The following is an 18,678-nucleotide window of genomic DNA, read 5'->3' as shown; positions in this document are numbered from 1 at the left end:
GGAAAAACAGTTTACTTTGATTAAAAAATATGCACTTAAAATACAATTAGCTGTGTGTGGATTCTTCCAAACTAAAACTTAACACGAATATAAAATCCAATAGCTGTTGAGTCCTGGTTGAACTGTACTTAAAAACTAGTGAAAGTTGGGTCTCCTGTCTGGTCCATCTGTAGAACACAATCTCCTCTCTTCAACCTGAGTGCTGTCATCAGGTGCAGTGGAGTTGACGGTCACTCCTACACACACTGTACAGCAAACATCTGGAACCAGCTCAGCCCATCCAGAGTGTATCTATCCCCCTCTCGGGAGCACCAGGCTGGGTTAAAACCTCCAGTCGGTCCCCTGCTTCCCTCAGGGCTCTGAGTGATTTGAAGCCTGTGAACTGGTAGTATGGACTATCCCCACATGGCTTCATGGCTTTCAGATGTCTGTCTGTCTGAGCTCCAGTGTGTGTGTGTGTGTGTGTGTGGCTTCCAGCTGTGTACAAAGCGACGTGCCACTGTGGATTAGAGTTCTCTCAGGAGTTCACTATGCTCGACACACACACACACACACACACACACACACACACACACACACACACACAGCAAGGGTCCGGGTCACTCCAGCGTTATGTTATTCTGACAGGGAGGTTCCTCCTGTTCCTACCTAGATAGTTGCAAATAACCACAGATCTCGGATCAGATTACCCTATAGTCAACCTTAACAGTAACAACTGGAGGATGAAAACATATCTGATCCTGTATCAGTGGATAGGGACAAAGTACAGAACTGATGTCTCTGCACCACTATCTCAATGGTCCAGACCAGGCTCTGACTGACACAAAGACATGGAAATGGCTGATCCCACAGTGATAGTTTTCTCAGGAAGGAGGAACGTTGGCAGTTTTATGGTTCAAAGCCTCATATGTGTTTGAAATTCAAGCCTTTGAAGTTACTGCCATGGCTAGGTCGCTAGGAGGGGTAGTGAGGCTAGGTCGCTAGGAGGGGTAGTGAGGCTAGGTCGCTAGGAGGGGTAGTGAGGCTAGGTCGCTAGGAGGGGTAGTGAGGCTAGGTCGCTAGGAGGGGTAGTGAGGCTAGGTCGCTAGGAGGGGTAGTGAGGCTAGGTCGCTAGGAGGGGTAGTGAGGCTAGGTCGCTAGGAGGGGTAGTGAGGCTAGGTCGCTAGGAGGGGTAGTGAGGCTAGGTCGCTAGGAGGTGTAGTGAGGCTAGGTCGCTAGGAGGGGTAGTGAGGCTAGGTCGCTAGGAGGGGTAGTGAGGCTAGGTCGCTAGGAGGGGTAGTGAGGCTAGGTCGCTAGGTGGGGTAGTGAGGCTAGGTCGCTAGGAGGGGTAGTGAGGCTAGGAGGGGTAGTGAGGCTAGGAGGGGTAGTGAGGCTAGGAGGGGTAGTGAGGCTAGGAGGGGTAGTGAGGCTAGGAGGGGTAGTGAGGCTAGGAGGGGTAGTGAGGCTAGGAGGGGTAGTGAGGCTAGGAGGGGTAGTGAGGCTAGGAGGGGTAGTGAGGCTAGGAGGGGTAGTGAGGCTAGGAGGGGTAGTGAGGCTAGGAGGGGTAGTGAGGCTAGGAGGGGTAGTGAGGCTAGGAGGGGTAGTGAGGCTAGGAGGGGTAGTGAGGCTAGGAGGGGTAGTGAGGCTAGGAGGGGTAGTGAGGCTAGGAGGGGTAGTGAGGCTAGGAGGGGTAGTGAGGCTAGGTCGCTAGGAGGGGTAGTGAGGCTAGGTCGCTAGGAGGGGTAGTGAGGCTAGGTCGCTAGGAGGGGTAGTGAGGCTAGGTCGCTAGGAGGGGTAGTGAGGCTAGGTCGCTAGGAGGTGTAGTGAGGCTAGGTCGCTAGGAGGGGTAGTGAGGCTAGGTCGCTAGGAGGGGTAGTGAGGCTAGGTCGCTAGGAGGGGTAGTGAGGCTAGGTCGCTAGGTGGGGTAGTGAGGCTAGGTCGCTAGGAGGGGTAGTGAGGCTAGGAGGGGTAGTGAGGCTAGGAGGGGTAGTGAGGCTAGGAGGGGTAGTGAGGCTAGGAGGGGTAGTGAGGCTAGGAGGGGTAGTGAGGCTAGGAGGGGTAGTGAGGCTAGGAGGGGTAGTGAGGCTAGGAGGGGTAGTGAGGCTAGGAGGGGTAGTGAGGCTAGGTCGCTTGGAGGGGTAGTGAGGCTAGGTCGCTAGGAGGGGTAGTGAGGCTAGGTCGCTAGGAGGGGTAGTGAGGCTAGGTCGCTAGGAGGGGTAGTGAGGCTAGGTCGCTAGGAGGGGTAGTGAGGCTGAATGTTTTGGCCATAGTGTTGAGTGCCAGAATGACTGACTGGGTTTCACATCTCGGGGAACTAACACGAGTCTTCAGATCTCAGCCAAGGTTACCCATCATACTCTCCATTACATAACCAGAATGGCTTTCTCTGGTTTGTAGCTCAAATCAATTGTCTGCATAGGACAGACAACTAAAATGCATATTTCATATCTGGATGGGACGGGGAACAGTTAATTACATATTTCTTATCTGGATGGGACGGGGAACAGTCAGGACATCAATTTAAAAGGAATGTGAAACAAGTAGAAAGCAATCCCTCCTGAGAATATCCCCCCCCTTTTTTTTCAGCTTATATCACTCTTCAGTTCTCGCAGAATGGTTTTGAATTCCTGGGCTCAAGAAAATAATGTCTGTGTGAATTGAATATCAGACTTGCTGTGTCTTGGATATCTTTAAAGCTGTATGTTTCTGTCTCTCAAAATGAAATGTCAGATGCTGGTCTGGAGCTCTTTCTCATGTCGCTTAAGTCACAGCAACACCTGTACCCACGACCCAGGCCTAGTGAACAGGCAGGAACTAGGGTCTAAGCCTGTACCCACGACCCAGGCCTAGTGAACAGGCAGGAACTAGGGTCTGAGCCTGTACCCACGACCCAGGCCTAGTGAACAGGCAGGAACTAGGGTCTAAGCCTGTACCCAGGCCTAGTGAACAGGCAGGAACTAGGGTCTGAGCCTGTACCCAGGCCTAGTGAACAGGCAGGAACTAGGGTCTGAGCCTGTACCCAGGCCTAGTGAACAGGCAGGAACTAGGGTCTAAGCCTGTACCCAGGCCTAGTGAACAGGCAGGAACTAGGATCTGAGCCTGTACCCAGGCCTAGTGAACAGGCAGGAACTAGGGTCTGAGCCTGTACCCAGGCCTAGTGAACAGGCAGGAACTAGGGTCTAAGCCTGTACCCAGGCCTAGTGAACAGGCAGGAACTAGGGTCTAAGCCTGTACCCAGGCCTAGTGAACAGGCAGGAACTAGGGTCTGAGCCTGTACCCAGGCCTAGTGAACAGGCAGGAACTAGGGTCTGAGCCTGTACCCAGGCCTAGTGAACAGGCAGGAACTAGGGTCTGAGCCTGTACCCAGGCCTAGTGAACAGGCAGGAACTAGGGTCTGAGCCTGTACCCAGGCCTAGTGAACAGGCAGGAACTAGGGTCTGAGCCTGTACCCAGGCCTAGTGAACAGGCAGGAACTAGGGTCTGAGCCTGTACCCACGACCCAGGCCTAGTGAACAGGCAGGAACTAGGGTCTGAGCCTGTACCCAGGCCTAGTGAACAGGCAGGAACTAGGGTCTGAGCCTGTACCCAGGCCTAGTGAACAGGCAGGAACTAGGGTCTAAGCCTGTACCCAGGCCTAGTGAACAGGCAGGAACTAGGGTCTAAGGCTTAAGAGAGGTCGCGTGCCAGCCAGCCTGTTTCTGCTCTCTTGCCAGCTCCTCATGGGATTGACAATGGAGTAGGAGCAAACTAAAACCCATCAGGCGACAAGGGAGGGTCTGGAATAGAGGGTGTGAGCAACAGTCCTTTTTAAAGGGGTGTGGTTTACCTGTTTAATTGTATTACTGGTTAATGGTTGTAATTACTAATGGTTTAACAGGTTTACTAATGGGTTTACGGGATAATGGATTAAATAGAGAATGGTTTCATTGTGTTTCCAGGTGAGGTTCGTCTGAGGCAGCTGTCAGAGAACACTACGTACTTCAGGAGGAAACTCAGAGAGATGGGTTTCATCATCTATGGCAACGATGACTCTCCTGTCGTACCCATGATGCTCTACATGCCCGCCAAGATAGGGTAGGTCTGGTAACAGCTAGTTAGAGATGTTTACCAGAACACAAAACCTGGTGTTTTGTTTATCAGTCTGCCGTGTAACATCTTGGTCAATACAGTTTGAGTAAATAACCACGGTGAACATGATTGTTTCTGTTCACTTTTCTCTGACACGATCAACATGGCATTCCTCAGTCAGTCACAGAATTAGCAGATTGTTCACACATTGGTCACATGGTCTCTAACCCCGCTCTCTGATTGGTTTTCTCTCAGGGCGTTCGGTAGGGAGATGTTGAAGAGGAACATTGGGACGGTGGTGGTTGGCTTTCCGGCCACGCCCATCATCGAGTCCAGGGCCAGGTTCTGTGTGTCTGCTGCCCACACCAGAGAGATATTGGACACGGTGAGTCAACCAATCACGGACTAGAGTCAAAGGACTCCTCCCCCTCCCCATGGCGTCATCTTTATCTGCATCTTGCTGGTTCTTTTGTCTGTGTCTCACTCAATAGGTTATTTTGTCTGTCTGTCTCACTCAATAGGGTTTGTGTTCATCACTAGTTATATTCTATTCAACTCTCCGTGATGTTAGTATAGGATGGAAGGAGAAGAAACTGCATTTGAGTATTGAGATGCACCTCAAGTATCTGTGGTCCTAGAATTGGGTCCAGTTCAATTGATGGGAATGTTTATGGTTGGTAAGTTGTATATCAATGGTTAGAATGTATGGTGAAGACTATTTCTGCCTTCAGACAACAGCATCATCCTTTTAATAGCTGATAGAATCTTAGAACTCACACTTTCCCAGTAGTGAGTTAGTCAAGCCTGGCTTCTGACTTTCCTGGCTGATGTGCTGCAGGTGTGGAGGACAGGAAATATGTGATTTATTAGAGAGGGTGAAAGGGTTCAGAATATATGTTTCTTTCAAATACTTCAACGGGGCTCAGTAGAGCTTGCCTGGCGCAATGGAACCAACAATCGTCCCATAATTACCAACTCCACCCGTCTGGTACACCCAGGCAGGTTCAATCATATGTACCACATGTTTTGGGAGAACAGCTATTATTTGAACCCAGGTGTGGGTGGGAGTGACTTGGAAGGACGACAACACAGGCCATTACTATGGTGGAGCAGCGAGCTCAGACACTTCTCTTTAGGAGTGTTGTCTGTCCAAGAGCTCAGACACTTCTATTTAGGAGTGTTGTCTGTCCAAGAGCTCAGACACTTCTATTTAGGAGTGTTGTCTGTCCAAGAGCTCAGACACTTCTATTTAGGAGTGTTGTCTGTCCAAGAGCTCAGACACTTCTATTTAGGAGTGTTGTCTGTCCAAGAGCTCAGACACTTCTATTTAGGAGTGTTGTCTGTCCAAGAGCTCAGACACTTCTATTTAGGAGTGTTGTCTGTCCAAGAGCTCAGACACTTCTATTTAGGAGTGTTGTCTGTCCAAGAGCTCAGACACTTCTATTTAGGAGTGTTGTCTGTCCAAGAGCTCAGACACTTCTATTTAGGAGTGTTGTCTGTCCAAGAGCTCAGACACTTCTATTTAGGAGTGTTGTCTGTCCAAGAGCTCAGACACTTCTATTTAGGAGTGTTGTCTGTCCAAGAGCTCAGACACTTCTATTTAGGAATGTTGTCTGTCCAAGAGCTCAGACACTTCTATTTAGGAGTGTTGTCTGTCCAAGAGCTCAGACACTTCTATTTAGGAGTGTTGTCTGTCCAAGAGCTCAGACACTTCTATTTAGGAGTGTTGTCTGTCCAAGAGCTCAGACACTTCTATTTAGGAGTGTTGTCTGTCCAAGAGCTCAGACACTTCTATTTAGGAGTGTTGTCTGTCCAAGAGCTCAGACACTTCTATTTAGGAGTGTTGTCTGTCCAAGAGCTCAGACACTTCTATTTAGGAGTGTTGTCTGTCCAAGAGCTCAGACACTTCTATTTAGGAGTGTTGTCTGTCCAAGAGCTCAGACACTTCTATTTAGGAGTGTTGTCTGTCCAAGAGCTCAGACACTTCTATTTAGGAGTGTTGTCTGTCCAAGAGCTCAGACACTTCTATTTAGGAGTGTTGTCTGTCCAAGAGCTCAGACACTTCTATTTAGGAGTGTTGTCTGTCCAAGAGCTCAGACACTTCTATTTAGGAATGTTGTCTGTCCAAGAGCTCAGACACTTCTATTTAGGAATGTTGTCTGTCCAAGAGCTCAGACACTTCTATTTAGGAGTGTTGTCTGTCCAAGAGCTCAGACACTTCTATTTAGGAGTGTTGTCTGTCCAAGAGCTCAGACACTTCTATTTAGGAGTGTTGTCTGTCCAAGAGCTCAGACACTTCTATTTAGGAGTGTTGTCTGTCCAAGAGCTCAGACACTTCTATTTAGGAATGTTGTCTGTCCAAGAGCTCAGACACTTCTATTTAGGAGTGTTGTCTGTCCAAGAGCTCAGACACTTCTATTTAGGAGTGTTGTCTGTCCAAGAACTCAGACACTTCTATTTAGGAGTGTTGTCTGTCCAAGAGCTCAGGCACTTCTATTTAGGAGTGTTGTCTGTCCAAGAGCTCAGACACTTCTATTTAGGAGTGTTGTCTGTCCAAGAGCTCAGACACTTCTATTTAGGAGTGTTGTCTGTCCAAGAACAGTCCGTCTTTTTGATGAGTGGGTCAACATTGTTTTTAATAGTCCGCTTCACTTGTTGAAATGTATGAAGACACTTTTTCCTCTCGTTACTAAGTTCAGAGAAGGTATGAAAAAAGAAAGTAGAGAGAGATAGATTGTTTCCAGGTGGGTTGCGGACCGATGGTATTACAGGACAGATGAAGTGTCCTGAGGTAAGTGGTGTAGTTTTAGCTCGGGTTGTGTATTCTTTGTTCACCCTTATGCAAATGGCCCCCATTTCTCTTCACTAACAATTTAATCAGGTGAATTTCAGGGTTCAGCAACCCTCACCATGCTGTAAGAAACCCCCCCCCCCCCCCCATCTCAATCTCCTGGATCAGCAGGAAATACTCCTGGTTCTAATGCTCAACATGCTGCTGTTGATCTTGATGTTGTATAGCTTCTCATTTCTCCACAGTAGAGGATCCTGCTTCTGAGACCAAACAGAATCCATCCAACTCTCTCTCATACTGTTGTTGATGTTGAGTAGCTTCTCATTTCTCCACAGTAGAGGATCCTGCTTCTGAGACCAAATAGAATCCATCCAACTCTCTCTCATACTGTTGTTGATGTTGAGTAGCTTCTCATTTCTCCACAGTAGAGGATCCTGCTTCTGAGACCAAATAGAATCCATCCAGCTCTCTCTCATACTGTTGTTAATGTTGTATAGCTTCTCATTTCTCCACAGTAGAGGATCCTGCTTCTGAGACCAAATAGAATCCATCCAACTCTCTCTCATACTGTTGTTGATGTTGAGTAGCTTTTCATCATTCCACTTGTTGTTTCCTCTCCTGTCTTCCCCAGGCGTTGGAGGCCATCAGTGAGGTAGGAGATGTATTACAGCTGAAGTATTCTAGACACCAGAGACATCATCTCCCCTCCTCCCTGGGTTCACGGTCCTCTGAGGAGTGTCTGCTCCAGGAACCCAGCCACGTCAAGCCTTCTGTCATGTAACTAACTGAAACGCCTACACTGATGTAGGGTCAAGTTGCCTCTAGATGCTGATCTTGTGTCAGTTTAGTATTTTTCCACACTAATAGTTAATGTTAGGATTGGGGGATGGAAAGCTGATCCTAGATCTGTACCTAAGTGGAACTTCACCAGGTCTGAAAAGTCACCATGGTCTCATGTGTCCATAGGGTTTTCTTAATGCATCTTAACTTATTGTGACTTAATTTTTTTTGAGTTTGTACCTTAACGTTGAGTCTTAGATATGTCTGTGTGCATTATGGGGTCTTCCAATGCAATAATAACAAGATTACATTGAGTAATTTAGCAGATTCTCTTTTCCAGAGCCACTTACCAGAGCATCTTGCTCAACGGCACATTGACAGCTTTTTCACTGATTCGGCTCGGGGATTCGAACCTTTAGCTTACAGACCCAACACTTTAAAACACTAGGCTACCTGCTGCGGTTCCTAAAGGTATTTTCAGCTTTTAAGATAGGAGGGAGTAATCAAGGGGTCTGAAACCTGGAACGTTTTAATATTAAAATATACAGTACCACTTGTTTGGTTATACCAATGGTTGGTTACTGGCAGGAGTTATGTAACAGACAAAGTAAATGAATAATATCTATCATTCCTTACATTAGTAGAGCACTGTTGATATGGGTAAAATACCCCTCCCCACCTAAATATAGGCCTTCATATCACATGGGGTACATCAAGTGTCAACCTTATTTAATTTAACTTAAACCTTTCCACTTTAATCTGTGTTTTATACTTGAATATTGTCACTGGGTCCTTTCTCTAACCAAATCTATGTATTGTACATTATCTACTGTTTATACTGTAAATTAACATGTGAAATCTTCTTTGACTTAACGTCGTAGCTAGTCACCAATCACAGAGCTGCTTTCCATCAGTAGTCCTAGCTCTCTCTCTAATCTACCTATCACACCTGGCTCATGTTCATTAGGGCACATCTCAGCCAAAACAAGCAATTTGTTATTGGACAAGCCCTGGTAGTCCCTCCCAGTTTCAGTTAGTTTTGTTCCATTTTGTGCCTAATGAACACGACCTTGTTCCAAAAAGATCCGTTGAGATATTTAGAATAGTAGGGCTGACAGGGTGTGAATCATCTGTACTGGAATAACTTGAACTCGTATGTCTTAAACATTTTGAACAGCTCTAGAGTCTTTAACGGAGCCATAGCTGGAGATTTTCTAATACTGCTATAGGATGAATAAGAGCCAGGTCGTGTTGGGTGTTTCTTTAGGATCGGTTTCCTGGAATAAAAAAATATATATATATTTCAATGGAGATTCTTGCCTTCATCTGTGTCCGGGAAACTGACCGTTACTGAAGAGACATGTCATGTGAATATCTAACTGTATATCTGAACCGAAGTGCTTAGTTTGTTATTAAACAATCCAGCGCTGATGTCTTCTTCCTGAACAATGACACGCTGGGTGTAATGTAACCACACTGTCTATCTGTATGTATGACGATGCTGCATCCTAACCGTGCTTGTCTGATTTACAGATATGTCCTTATTCGGAAAACACTTCCTATGGATACCCTCTTTGTAAGCTATTATAAGTGCATCCATAATTCCTTATGTGCTATGTATAATGCATTATAATGCACAAAATAGGTTTAATACAGGAAGTGTTACCCCTTTGTTTATTTATTGCAAATTCCCTATAGTATTTCAATCTGCCTTGTTTTGGGGAAGATGTTTCTAATGTAGTATCTCTGTGGGTTGCAGCTCTAAGTTCTACAGCGGTTCTTCTAAACTCCATTTACAGTCAGCCATTTCAGGAAGTCAAATTTCATGGAATTTCAGTTTGGAAATTTTTATGGAAATTCAGAAAACGATTAGAATTTACCTACTGAATTGACTTGATTTGTAAAGGGATTGACTCCCAACCCTGTTCCAGAGGAACTATGTACGTGCGGTTTTAATAACCGACAACATGTCTTCAGTGCTAATACTACTGACGTGCATTATAAATACACAGGTGATGTAGCCTCACTGAAACGACAGGCGTTGCGGCTGGCTAACGACTGCTTGGTTTGAAGGAAGCGTATTTTTACCGCCGACTGTCCCTCACAATGATTCTTCTTATCTGATATGGCATTCCAGAATTAGCTGATTTTGTTTTGGCTGGCTTGTATATATTTTTTGATTTTAAGTTTCTTTTGTGTAAATTACATATTTGATTTTCCATGGGTCAACCTATGGGTCATTTCAAGTGTGTAATATTGTGATTAGTCAAATATCCGGTTTGTAGTTGAGGTGTGTGAGTGTAGAAATGTATTGAACAGAGCTGAGGCTGAGACTGTGATCATTCCACCACTACAAGCTCCTTTTAAACTATCTGTGACATTTTAAAGTGTCTAGAATTTGTTTAGCAGTAAAACTGAAACCTAGTTGATTCTGCATTGTATTTAGTTCAAGCTGGGTGGGCCCATGTAGTGTCTCTTGGTCCCGAATGGCACTCTTTTTCCTATAGTGTACTACTTTTAACCAGAGCCTTAGTCAAAAGTAGTGCACTATATAGGCAATGGGGCACAATTTGGGATGCCTGCTCCGTATCCTGTTCCCATCTCTATTGAGACAGGATGTGATTGCTCATATCCAGCAACATGATCTCAGGAAGGCTGTTTACATTTCTACAAAGCAAATAACATTTAGCCTCAGATTTAATTCATCACTGGCCCGTTTTTAAAGTAAATGTGTTTTTAAAATGAAAAGATTAAAAAGTTTTTTGATGTAAAATGACATTGTTTAACCAGCAATGGGAGAGATTTGTGAACTGCCTTATGGACTATGAATAAAACCTGTATGTTATCAGTAGGCTTTTACCCTTGGCAAGTTCAATGTTTGGAGATAGTTAGGGTTGAAAGAAACCATTTGAGGTTTTTGAACCAATGGTGTGTGTTAAACCGTGCTGTTGGAAACGGTGCTAAGATTAAATCTGTCTTTGTTTGTATCAAGCTCTTGGTTAGATTTGTCTTTTGGCAAAGGTCTATATACATACGCACGATGTGTAATGTAATCTATCGGAAAGTCTTTACAGAATGAATACCATTAAATGACTTACAACCTGTTTGTATCTTGAAGAAGACATTTCTGATTTATTCCGTTTATTTGTTACACACACTGACCTATAGAGAAATGTATCTATCGCTGTGACTAACACCAACATCTGTATCTCTAATGAAAACGATAGAACAAATGATTCTGTGTGTGTATCCTTCTCATTGTTGAGCAAATATATGCATTTCTCATTGGAAAAACACCTATTGCCTATATGATTCAACATTTCCGATTTTTAAAATGTTTAGTCTGTCCCAAAAATGTCTCCTGTCCTTTTTATGTATTTTCCTTGAGCTGTTTATTTTTAATTTATTTTTTCCTCCTTCTCTGTTCTGTCTTAACATCTGTGGATATTTATCTATTATTCTGAGAACAAATGTGGTCACGATCTGTCTAGATGCATTCTACACAGAACTAATTTGTAGTCAATTTAGAACTGTAGAACTCACTGTAGATGCGCCCGCTGCAATGGGGCCAGAAGCCATGCTTTGTTACGATTCTGAATGGCAACAATGCAAGAAGCTGTCATGTGGGGAATTGTAGGTGGCTCTTTTCAGCTAGTTTTATCTTGTTCAACAACTCAGACATGCGTCGCATGTGGCAAGGACTATAGACTATCACACACACAAAATGCAAATTCAGCTGTGTGGTGCCTACTGAAGCCTCCCTCCCAGACACGCTCAACACATTCTATGCTCGCTTCGAAGCAGACAATACTGAGCCATTCAGGAAGACTCCCGCTGTTCTTGACGTCTAGGTGCTTTTGCTCTCCGAGGCTTACGTGAGGAAAAACGCTCAAAAGAGTGAATACTCACAAAGCCGCCGGCACAGATGGCACCCAGAGTGTGTGCTGACCAGCTTGCAGACTTATTCTCCGCTATCTTCTCAGACCCAATCTAATTAGCCTACCGCTCCAACAGATTCATGGAAGATGCCATTTCCATCACTAATCATACGGTCGTAACACATCTAGTCAAGAGGAACACCTATGTGAGAGTTCTGTTCATTGACTACAGTTCAGCATTCACCACTATTATTCCCTCCAAGCACAACACCAAGCACAGAGCCCTGGCTCTGAACACCACCCTCTGCAACTGGACTTCCTGAAGGGCCGACCACACGCTGAGAGGATTGGCAACAACACCTCCACGTGGACTCTTAATACAGGGTTGGTGACGACATCACAGTTGTAGGCCTGATAACCAACAATGATGAGTCAGCCTATAGGGAGGAGGTAAGTGAACTGTCATAGTGGTGTCATGACAACAACCTCTCCCTCAATGCCTGCAAAACAAAGGAAGCAGAGGGGGGGGGGGGCATGCGCCGATCCACATCAATAGAGTCACAAGTTTTAAGTTCTGACCCTTGTTGTGCACCGACAACATCACCACTCTTGTCGAGAGAGTACAACAGCATCTCTACTTCCTAAGGCGGCTGAAGAAATTCGGCATTCGGCATGCCACCCCGGGGCCTCTCCAAATACTACCGCTGCACCATCCCATCCAGGACATCACTGGAATCGTCCCCCCACATCCAGGACACCACTGGAACCGTGTTCCCACCCATCCAGGACATCTACTTGAAACGGCATCATCAAGGATCCCACACGCCCCAGCCTCTAGCTGTTCTCTAACTTAACCGTCGGGCAGACGGAGTCGGAGCATGAGGTCTGATACCCACAGGCTCAGAGACAGTTTCTATCTACAAGCCATCAAACTACTGAACACTTGAACTGGACTGACGACCTGGTCTGATTCTCCACACCTTAGCAAACATGCACTCACTCATATGCGCACACACACACACATGTAACGGATGTGAAATGGCTAGCTAGTTAGCGGGTACGCGCTAATAGCGTTTCAATCGGTTACGTCACTTGCTCTGAGACTTGAAGTAGGGTTTCCCCTTGCTCTGCAAGGACCGCGGCTTTTGTGGAGCGATGGGTAACGACGCTTCGTGGGCGACTGTTGTTGATGTGTGCAGAGGGTCCCTGGTTCGCGCCCGGGTCGGGGTGAGGGGACGGTCTAAAGTTATACTGTTACACACACACTCATGACACACACACACATCACAACTGCTGCTACCAGACTCTTATTATACTGCTCAGTTTATACACTAGCCCCCATCTCCCCTTCATGTAAATACACGTGTAAATATTGGACTTTATATGGTCCTTTCCTGTATTATACTGATGCTAAAATGTTTTCTATTCTACTGAGCCATTTACTTTATGTTCATATTCTTATCTTTTATTGTGTCTTATTGTTGTTGCATTGTAGAGAAGGAACCTACAAGTAAGCATGTCGTTGGCTGATGTATATCCCATGCGTATCCCGTACATACAACTTGATGTCTTCTTTTGAGCTGTTTTGACTGATTTCATGTCAATGCCAAAATGGCTCATATTCGCTACCTAGCTCCACAAACATTTGTAGACTATACCTGGTCTGTTTTGTTGCTAAACAACCAACCCGTCTAAAGAACTGTAGAAGACCGACATCATAAAGGCTTTATGGAAAGGGGGATACCTAGTCAGTTGTACAACTGAATGTGTTCAACTGAAATGTGTCTTCCGCATTTAACCCAACCTCTCTGAATCAGAGAGGTGCGGAGGGCTGACTTAATTGACATCCACATCTTCGGCGCCCGGGGACCAGTGGGCTAACTGCCTTTAGCGTTTGGCAGAACGACAGATTTCTACCTTGTCGGTTACTGGCCCAACGCCCCCTCCCGCCAGGCTACCTGCTACCCTTTTATTTACCAGTCGTGTGTGTGTGTGCATGGGTACACAGCACTGATGTTTCTTTGAAGTTTTCTTGCTATTTTAATTCTACATGAATCATATTTATAGACCCTGACCCACGACTGACCTCATGTGTTCCGTTGCAGAAGTATAAGTCCTCTGTGAACTGTAAGAAGAGAGAACAGAGTCAAAGAGAGAAAGGTCATGCGTGATGGTGACTCTAAAGACATTTTAGAGTATTTAAAACCAGTATTTGGATTACCTTAGCCTGTGGATCTCCATTGACCTCTGACCTCTTAATCCCCGTTATTTAGCCCCCTGTAAGAGAATATAGAGAGACATTATTATGTACTGTAGCTAAACTCACATTAAAGACTAAAGCAACCCTGTGAGCAGTGCTGGTACCCAATTGTCATACTTGAGTAAAATTATAGATGCCTTTTTAATAGAAAGTTACTCGAGGAAAAGCTGAAGTCATCCAGTAATATACTACTTGAGTCAAAGTATTTGGTTATAAAGTAAATGTATTTGCTAAATATACTTAAGTATCAAAAGTGAGATTCCTTTTTATATTAAGGAAAGCATATGGCATCATTTCTTGTTTTTTAAATTTAAGGATAGCCAGGGCCACACTCCAACAGTCAGATATTATTTATAAAAATGTATGTGTGTTTAGTGAGTCTGCCAGATCAGAGGCAGTAGGGTTGACCACGTGTTCTCTTGATAAATGCGTGAATTGGACCAATTTCCTGTCCTGCTAATCATTCAAAATGTAACGAGTACTTTTGGTTGTCAGGTAAAATGTATGGAGTAAAAAGTACAATGTTTCCTTCAGGAATGTAGTGAAATAGAAGTTATAAATAGTAAAAAATATAAATAGTAAAATAAAGTACAGATACCCCCAAAACCTACTAAGTAGTACTTTAAAGTATTTTGGCTTAAGTACTTTACACCACTGCCTGTGAGAGTATATGGACAGACATGATTATGCAGTAGAACAACCCTGAAAACAGATTGATGGCCTTGATGTTGTCTGTGAACCTTAGAATCATGAATCAATGGAGATGTGATGTTTACTTCCCAACCTATAGCAAGAGAAACCAACTTTCTTCCACAACACTGTCGTGTTTATAGGTTCGCTGTGTGCATCCCTGCCAGTTGCCTGACTCTCTGAGGTCGTTAAAGATCCCATGGCGCTTATCGTAAGTGTAGGGGTGTTGACCCCGGTGTCCTGGCTAAATTCCCAAGCCGTCCCTCATACTATCAGTCACCTAATCACCCCCAGCTTACAATTGGCTCTTTCATCCCCCTCCTCTCCCCTGTAACTATTCCCCAGGTCGTTGCTGTAAATGAAAACGTGTTCTCAGTCAACTTACCTGGTAAAATAAAAAAGTTGATAATGCCCTGAATTAAGACCGAGAGCTGAGTCCCTGTGATTTCTATAGTAACTAATAGGTAAGAATGTATCAGTCTAAGAAGTGTTAGTTCCGCCGGGTTCTCCAAATCTGTGTTGAACTGTAAAAACAAATTGATGTCATCTGTAGAACACCGTTGATGAAGAAAATTGAGTCCACATCCGATCCTGTTGATCCGTGGTGTTTAAGCTAATCTAATAATGTAAGCCGTTTGAACACACACTTTATCCATGTGTGATTTGAATCAGAGTGCAAAGTTAAATCCTGCTTCCTATTAATCCACATAGTGATGCAGTCACAAATCACCACCACCTTTTGATACACGTCCCAGTGATTCTATACTTGAGAAACACACTGTCAAATTGAACCTCTCAATGACGTTCATAAGCTTGACTAATACACGTCTGAAGCTTCTAATGTGTCCCAGAATGAACTTTTATTTTCAAAGAAACCGTGTCTCCAGTGTAGATCTTATCTGAATGTTCTACTCCATAATTTTCCAATCCCCCCTCTTCCTAACAAAATCAACATCGACAGACAACTTCCTCTTTGATCCAATCCCTTTGTTTGCATCCAACACTGGAGATAGAGGAGCTCGCTCCGGGAAATAAACACGTCAAATAAAACATTCTGCCTGTTCTAATGTGGAGGAAGTTTCAGTCTGTTTTGTCTCCAATTGAAAGCAGATTGCTGCTCTACACGTGCTAAGGCTGGGGATCATTCAATCTCTATGGGTTCAGCATCATCGCTATGGGTTCAGCATCATCGCTATGGGTTCAGCTTCATCTCTATGGGTTCAGCATCATCTCTATGGGTTCAGCATCATCTCTATGGGTTCAGCATCATCTCTATGGGTTCAGCAGCATCTCTATGGGTTCAGCAGCATCTCTATGGGTTCAGCAGCATCTCTATGGGTTCAGCAGCATCTCTATGGGTTCAGCAGCATCTCTATGGATTCAGCAGCATCTCTATGGATTCAGCAGCATCTCTATGGGTTCAGCAGCATCTCTATGGGGTCAGCAGCATCTCTATGGGTTCAGCAGCATCGCTATGGGTTCAGCAGCATCGCTATGGGTTCAGCAGCATCGCTATGGGTTCAGCAGCATCAGCATCTTTATGGGTTCAGCAGCATCAGCATCTCTATGGGTTCAGCAGCATCTCTATGGGTTCAGCAGCATCTCTATGAGTTCAGCAGCATCTCTATGGGTTCAGCATCATCTCTATGGGTTCAGCGTCATCTCTATGGGTTCAGCAGCATCTCTATGGGTTCAGCAGCATCTCTATGGGTTCAGCAGCATCTCTATGGGTTCAGCAGCATCTCTATGGATTCAGCAGCATCTCTATGGGTTCAGCAGCATCTATGGGGTCAGCAGCATCTCTATGGGTTCAGCAGCATCGTTATGGGTTCAGCAGCATCGCTATGGGTTCAGCAGCATCAGCATCTTTATGGGTTCAGCAGCATCAGCATCTCTATGGGTTCAGCAGCATCAGCATCTCTATGGGTTCAGCAGCATCTCTATGGGTTCAGCAGCATCTCTATGGGTTCAGCAGCATCTCTATGGGTTCAGCAGCATCTCTATGGGGTCAGCAGCATCTCTATGGGTTCAGCATCATCTCTATGGGTTCAGCAGCATCAGCATCTCTATGGGTTCAGCATCATCGCTATGGGTTCAGCATCATCTCTATGGGTTCAGCATCTCTATGGGTTCAGCATCTCTATGGGTTCAGCATCATCGTTATGGGTTCAGCAGCATCTCTATGGGTTCAGCAGCATCTCTATGGGTTCAGCAGCATCGCTATGGGTTCAGCAGCATCGCTATGGGCTCAGAAGCATCGCTATGGGTTCAGCATCATCTCTATGGGTTCAGCAGCATCTCTATGGGTTCAGCAGCATCTCTATGGGTTCAGCAGCATCTCTATGGGTTCAGCAGCATCTCTATGGGTTCAGCATCATCTCTATGGGTTCAGCATCATCGCTATGGGTTCAGCAGCATCAGCATCTCTATGGGTTCAGCAGCATCGCTATGGGTTCAGCAGCATCGCTATGGGTTCAGCAGCATCGCTATGGGTTCAGCATCTCTATGGGTTCAGCAGCATCGCTATGGGTTCAGCAGCATCTCTATGGGTTCAGCAGCATCATCATCTCTATGGGTTCAGCAGCATCTCTATGGGTTCAGCATCATCTCTATGGGTTCAGCATCATCGCTATGGGCTCAGCAGCATCGCTATGGGTTCAGCAGCATCGCTATGGGTTCAGCATCATCTCTATGGGTTCAGCAGCATCTCTATGGGTTCAGCAGCATCTCTATGGGTTCAGCAGCATCTCTATGGGTTCAGCAGCATCTCTATGGGTTCAGCAGCATCTCTATGGGTTCAGCAGCATCTCTATGGGTTCAGCATCATCGCTATGGGTTCAGCAGCATCAGCATCTCTATGGGTTCAGCAGCATCGCTATGGGTTCAGCAGCATCGCTATGGGTTCAGCATCTCTATGGGTTCAGCAGCATCGCTATGGGTTCAGCAGCATCTCTATGGGTTCAGCAGCATCTCTATGGGTTCAGCAGCATCATCATCTCTATGGGTTCAGCAGCATCTCTATGGGTTCAGCATCATCGCTATGGGCTCAGCAGCATCGCTATGGGTTCAGCAGCATCGCTATGGGTTCAGCAGCATCGCTATGGGTTCAGCATCATCTCTATGGGTTCAGCAGCATCTCTATGGGTTCAGCAGCATCTCTATGGGTTCAGCAGCATCTCTATGGGTTCAGCAGCATCTCTATGGGTTCAGCATCATCGCTATGGGTTCAGCAGCATCAGCATCTCTATGGGTTCAGCAGCATCGCTATGGGTTCAGCATCTCTATGGGTTCAGAGCATCATCGCTATGGGTTCAGCAGCATCAGCATCTCTATGGGTTCAGCAGCATCGCTATGGGTTCAGCATCATCGCTATGGGTTCAGCAGCATCTCTATGGGTTCAGCATCATCGCTATGGGTTCAACAGCATCTCTATGGGTTCAGCATCATCTCTGTGGGTTCAGCATCATCTCTGTGGTTTCAGCAGCATCTCTATGGGTTCAGCATCATCTCTATGGGTTCAGCATCTCTATGGGTTCAGCATCATCTCTATGGGTTCAGCTTTGTAAGATTAGTCAGCGGGCCTGCATGGTCCTGGTTAAGGCACATCAAATGGAAAAACAAAGTCGGCTTCTCTCCCTGGCTGTCTAGCTGGAACCCTGAGAGAGATACCGAGGGCATCCTTCACTGATCAGGTTCTTGTGAAAACATTACATTTGGTAAAAACACAGGCCTGTCAAAGTTCGCTAATGTGTTCCCTGTTGTGTTTTTGAAATGTAGTGGATGAGTAGAGGCCTAGTGGGAGTTGTGGGAAGTCAACCACACAGAGAAACAGAACATTGTACATTAATCGTTTTGCTACTTTACATTTTGTTCTGAACTGTTGAGAAGAGCTACAAGTCAGAATTTCACAGTACCTTTACACCCGCTGTATTCTGTTCATGTGACATACACTTTGATTTGACATCTGAATGTGTGTAAACTGGACTGAATAAGGACACCTTCAAACGAGCCAGACAATCAATGCAATTGTCTTTATATTCCTCGTTGTATTTGTCACGACATATTTCCACTGCAATACAATAAAAATATCAAAGGATATACAGACACTTAATATAGTCAATGTTGGAGTGGTCCTGTCATGTGACGTCACCGTGGCACCAGTTTCTCCATCCGTAGTAGAGTTGCAACATTCCTGAAACTTAACCAACATGTCTTTTTTTCAGGAATCGGTT

At 45.3% G+C, this 18,678-nt stretch overlaps 1 protein-coding gene across 2 annotated transcripts in view; it reads left to right on the top strand.

Moving 5' to 3' along the window:
* Nucleotides 1–10,740, top strand: part of LOC139582551 (serine palmitoyltransferase 2-like) — a 30,430-nt gene extending 19,690 nt beyond the window's left edge. For both annotated transcript variants that reach the window (XM_071412646.1, XM_071412645.1), the window contains 3 exons: nt 3,918–4,053; nt 4,303–4,432; nt 7,470–10,740. In XM_071412646.1, coding sequence (XP_071268747.1) covers nt 3,918–4,053; nt 4,303–4,432; nt 7,470–7,619 — 416 coding nt within the window. In that variant the 3' untranslated portion in view covers nt 7,620–10,740. The remainder of the gene's footprint in view (nt 1–3,917; nt 4,054–4,302; nt 4,433–7,469) is intronic.
* Nucleotides 10,741–18,678: the final 7,938 nt, after the last annotated feature.

Source organism: Salvelinus alpinus, chromosome 8, assembly GCF_045679555.1.
Source record: "Salvelinus alpinus chromosome 8, SLU_Salpinus.1, whole genome shotgun sequence".
NCBI classification, from domain to species: domain Eukaryota; kingdom Metazoa; phylum Chordata; class Actinopteri; order Salmoniformes; family Salmonidae; genus Salvelinus; species Salvelinus alpinus.
Note: the sequence above shows the minus strand (reverse complement) of the source record. Positions and strands in the feature narration are given on the sequence as shown.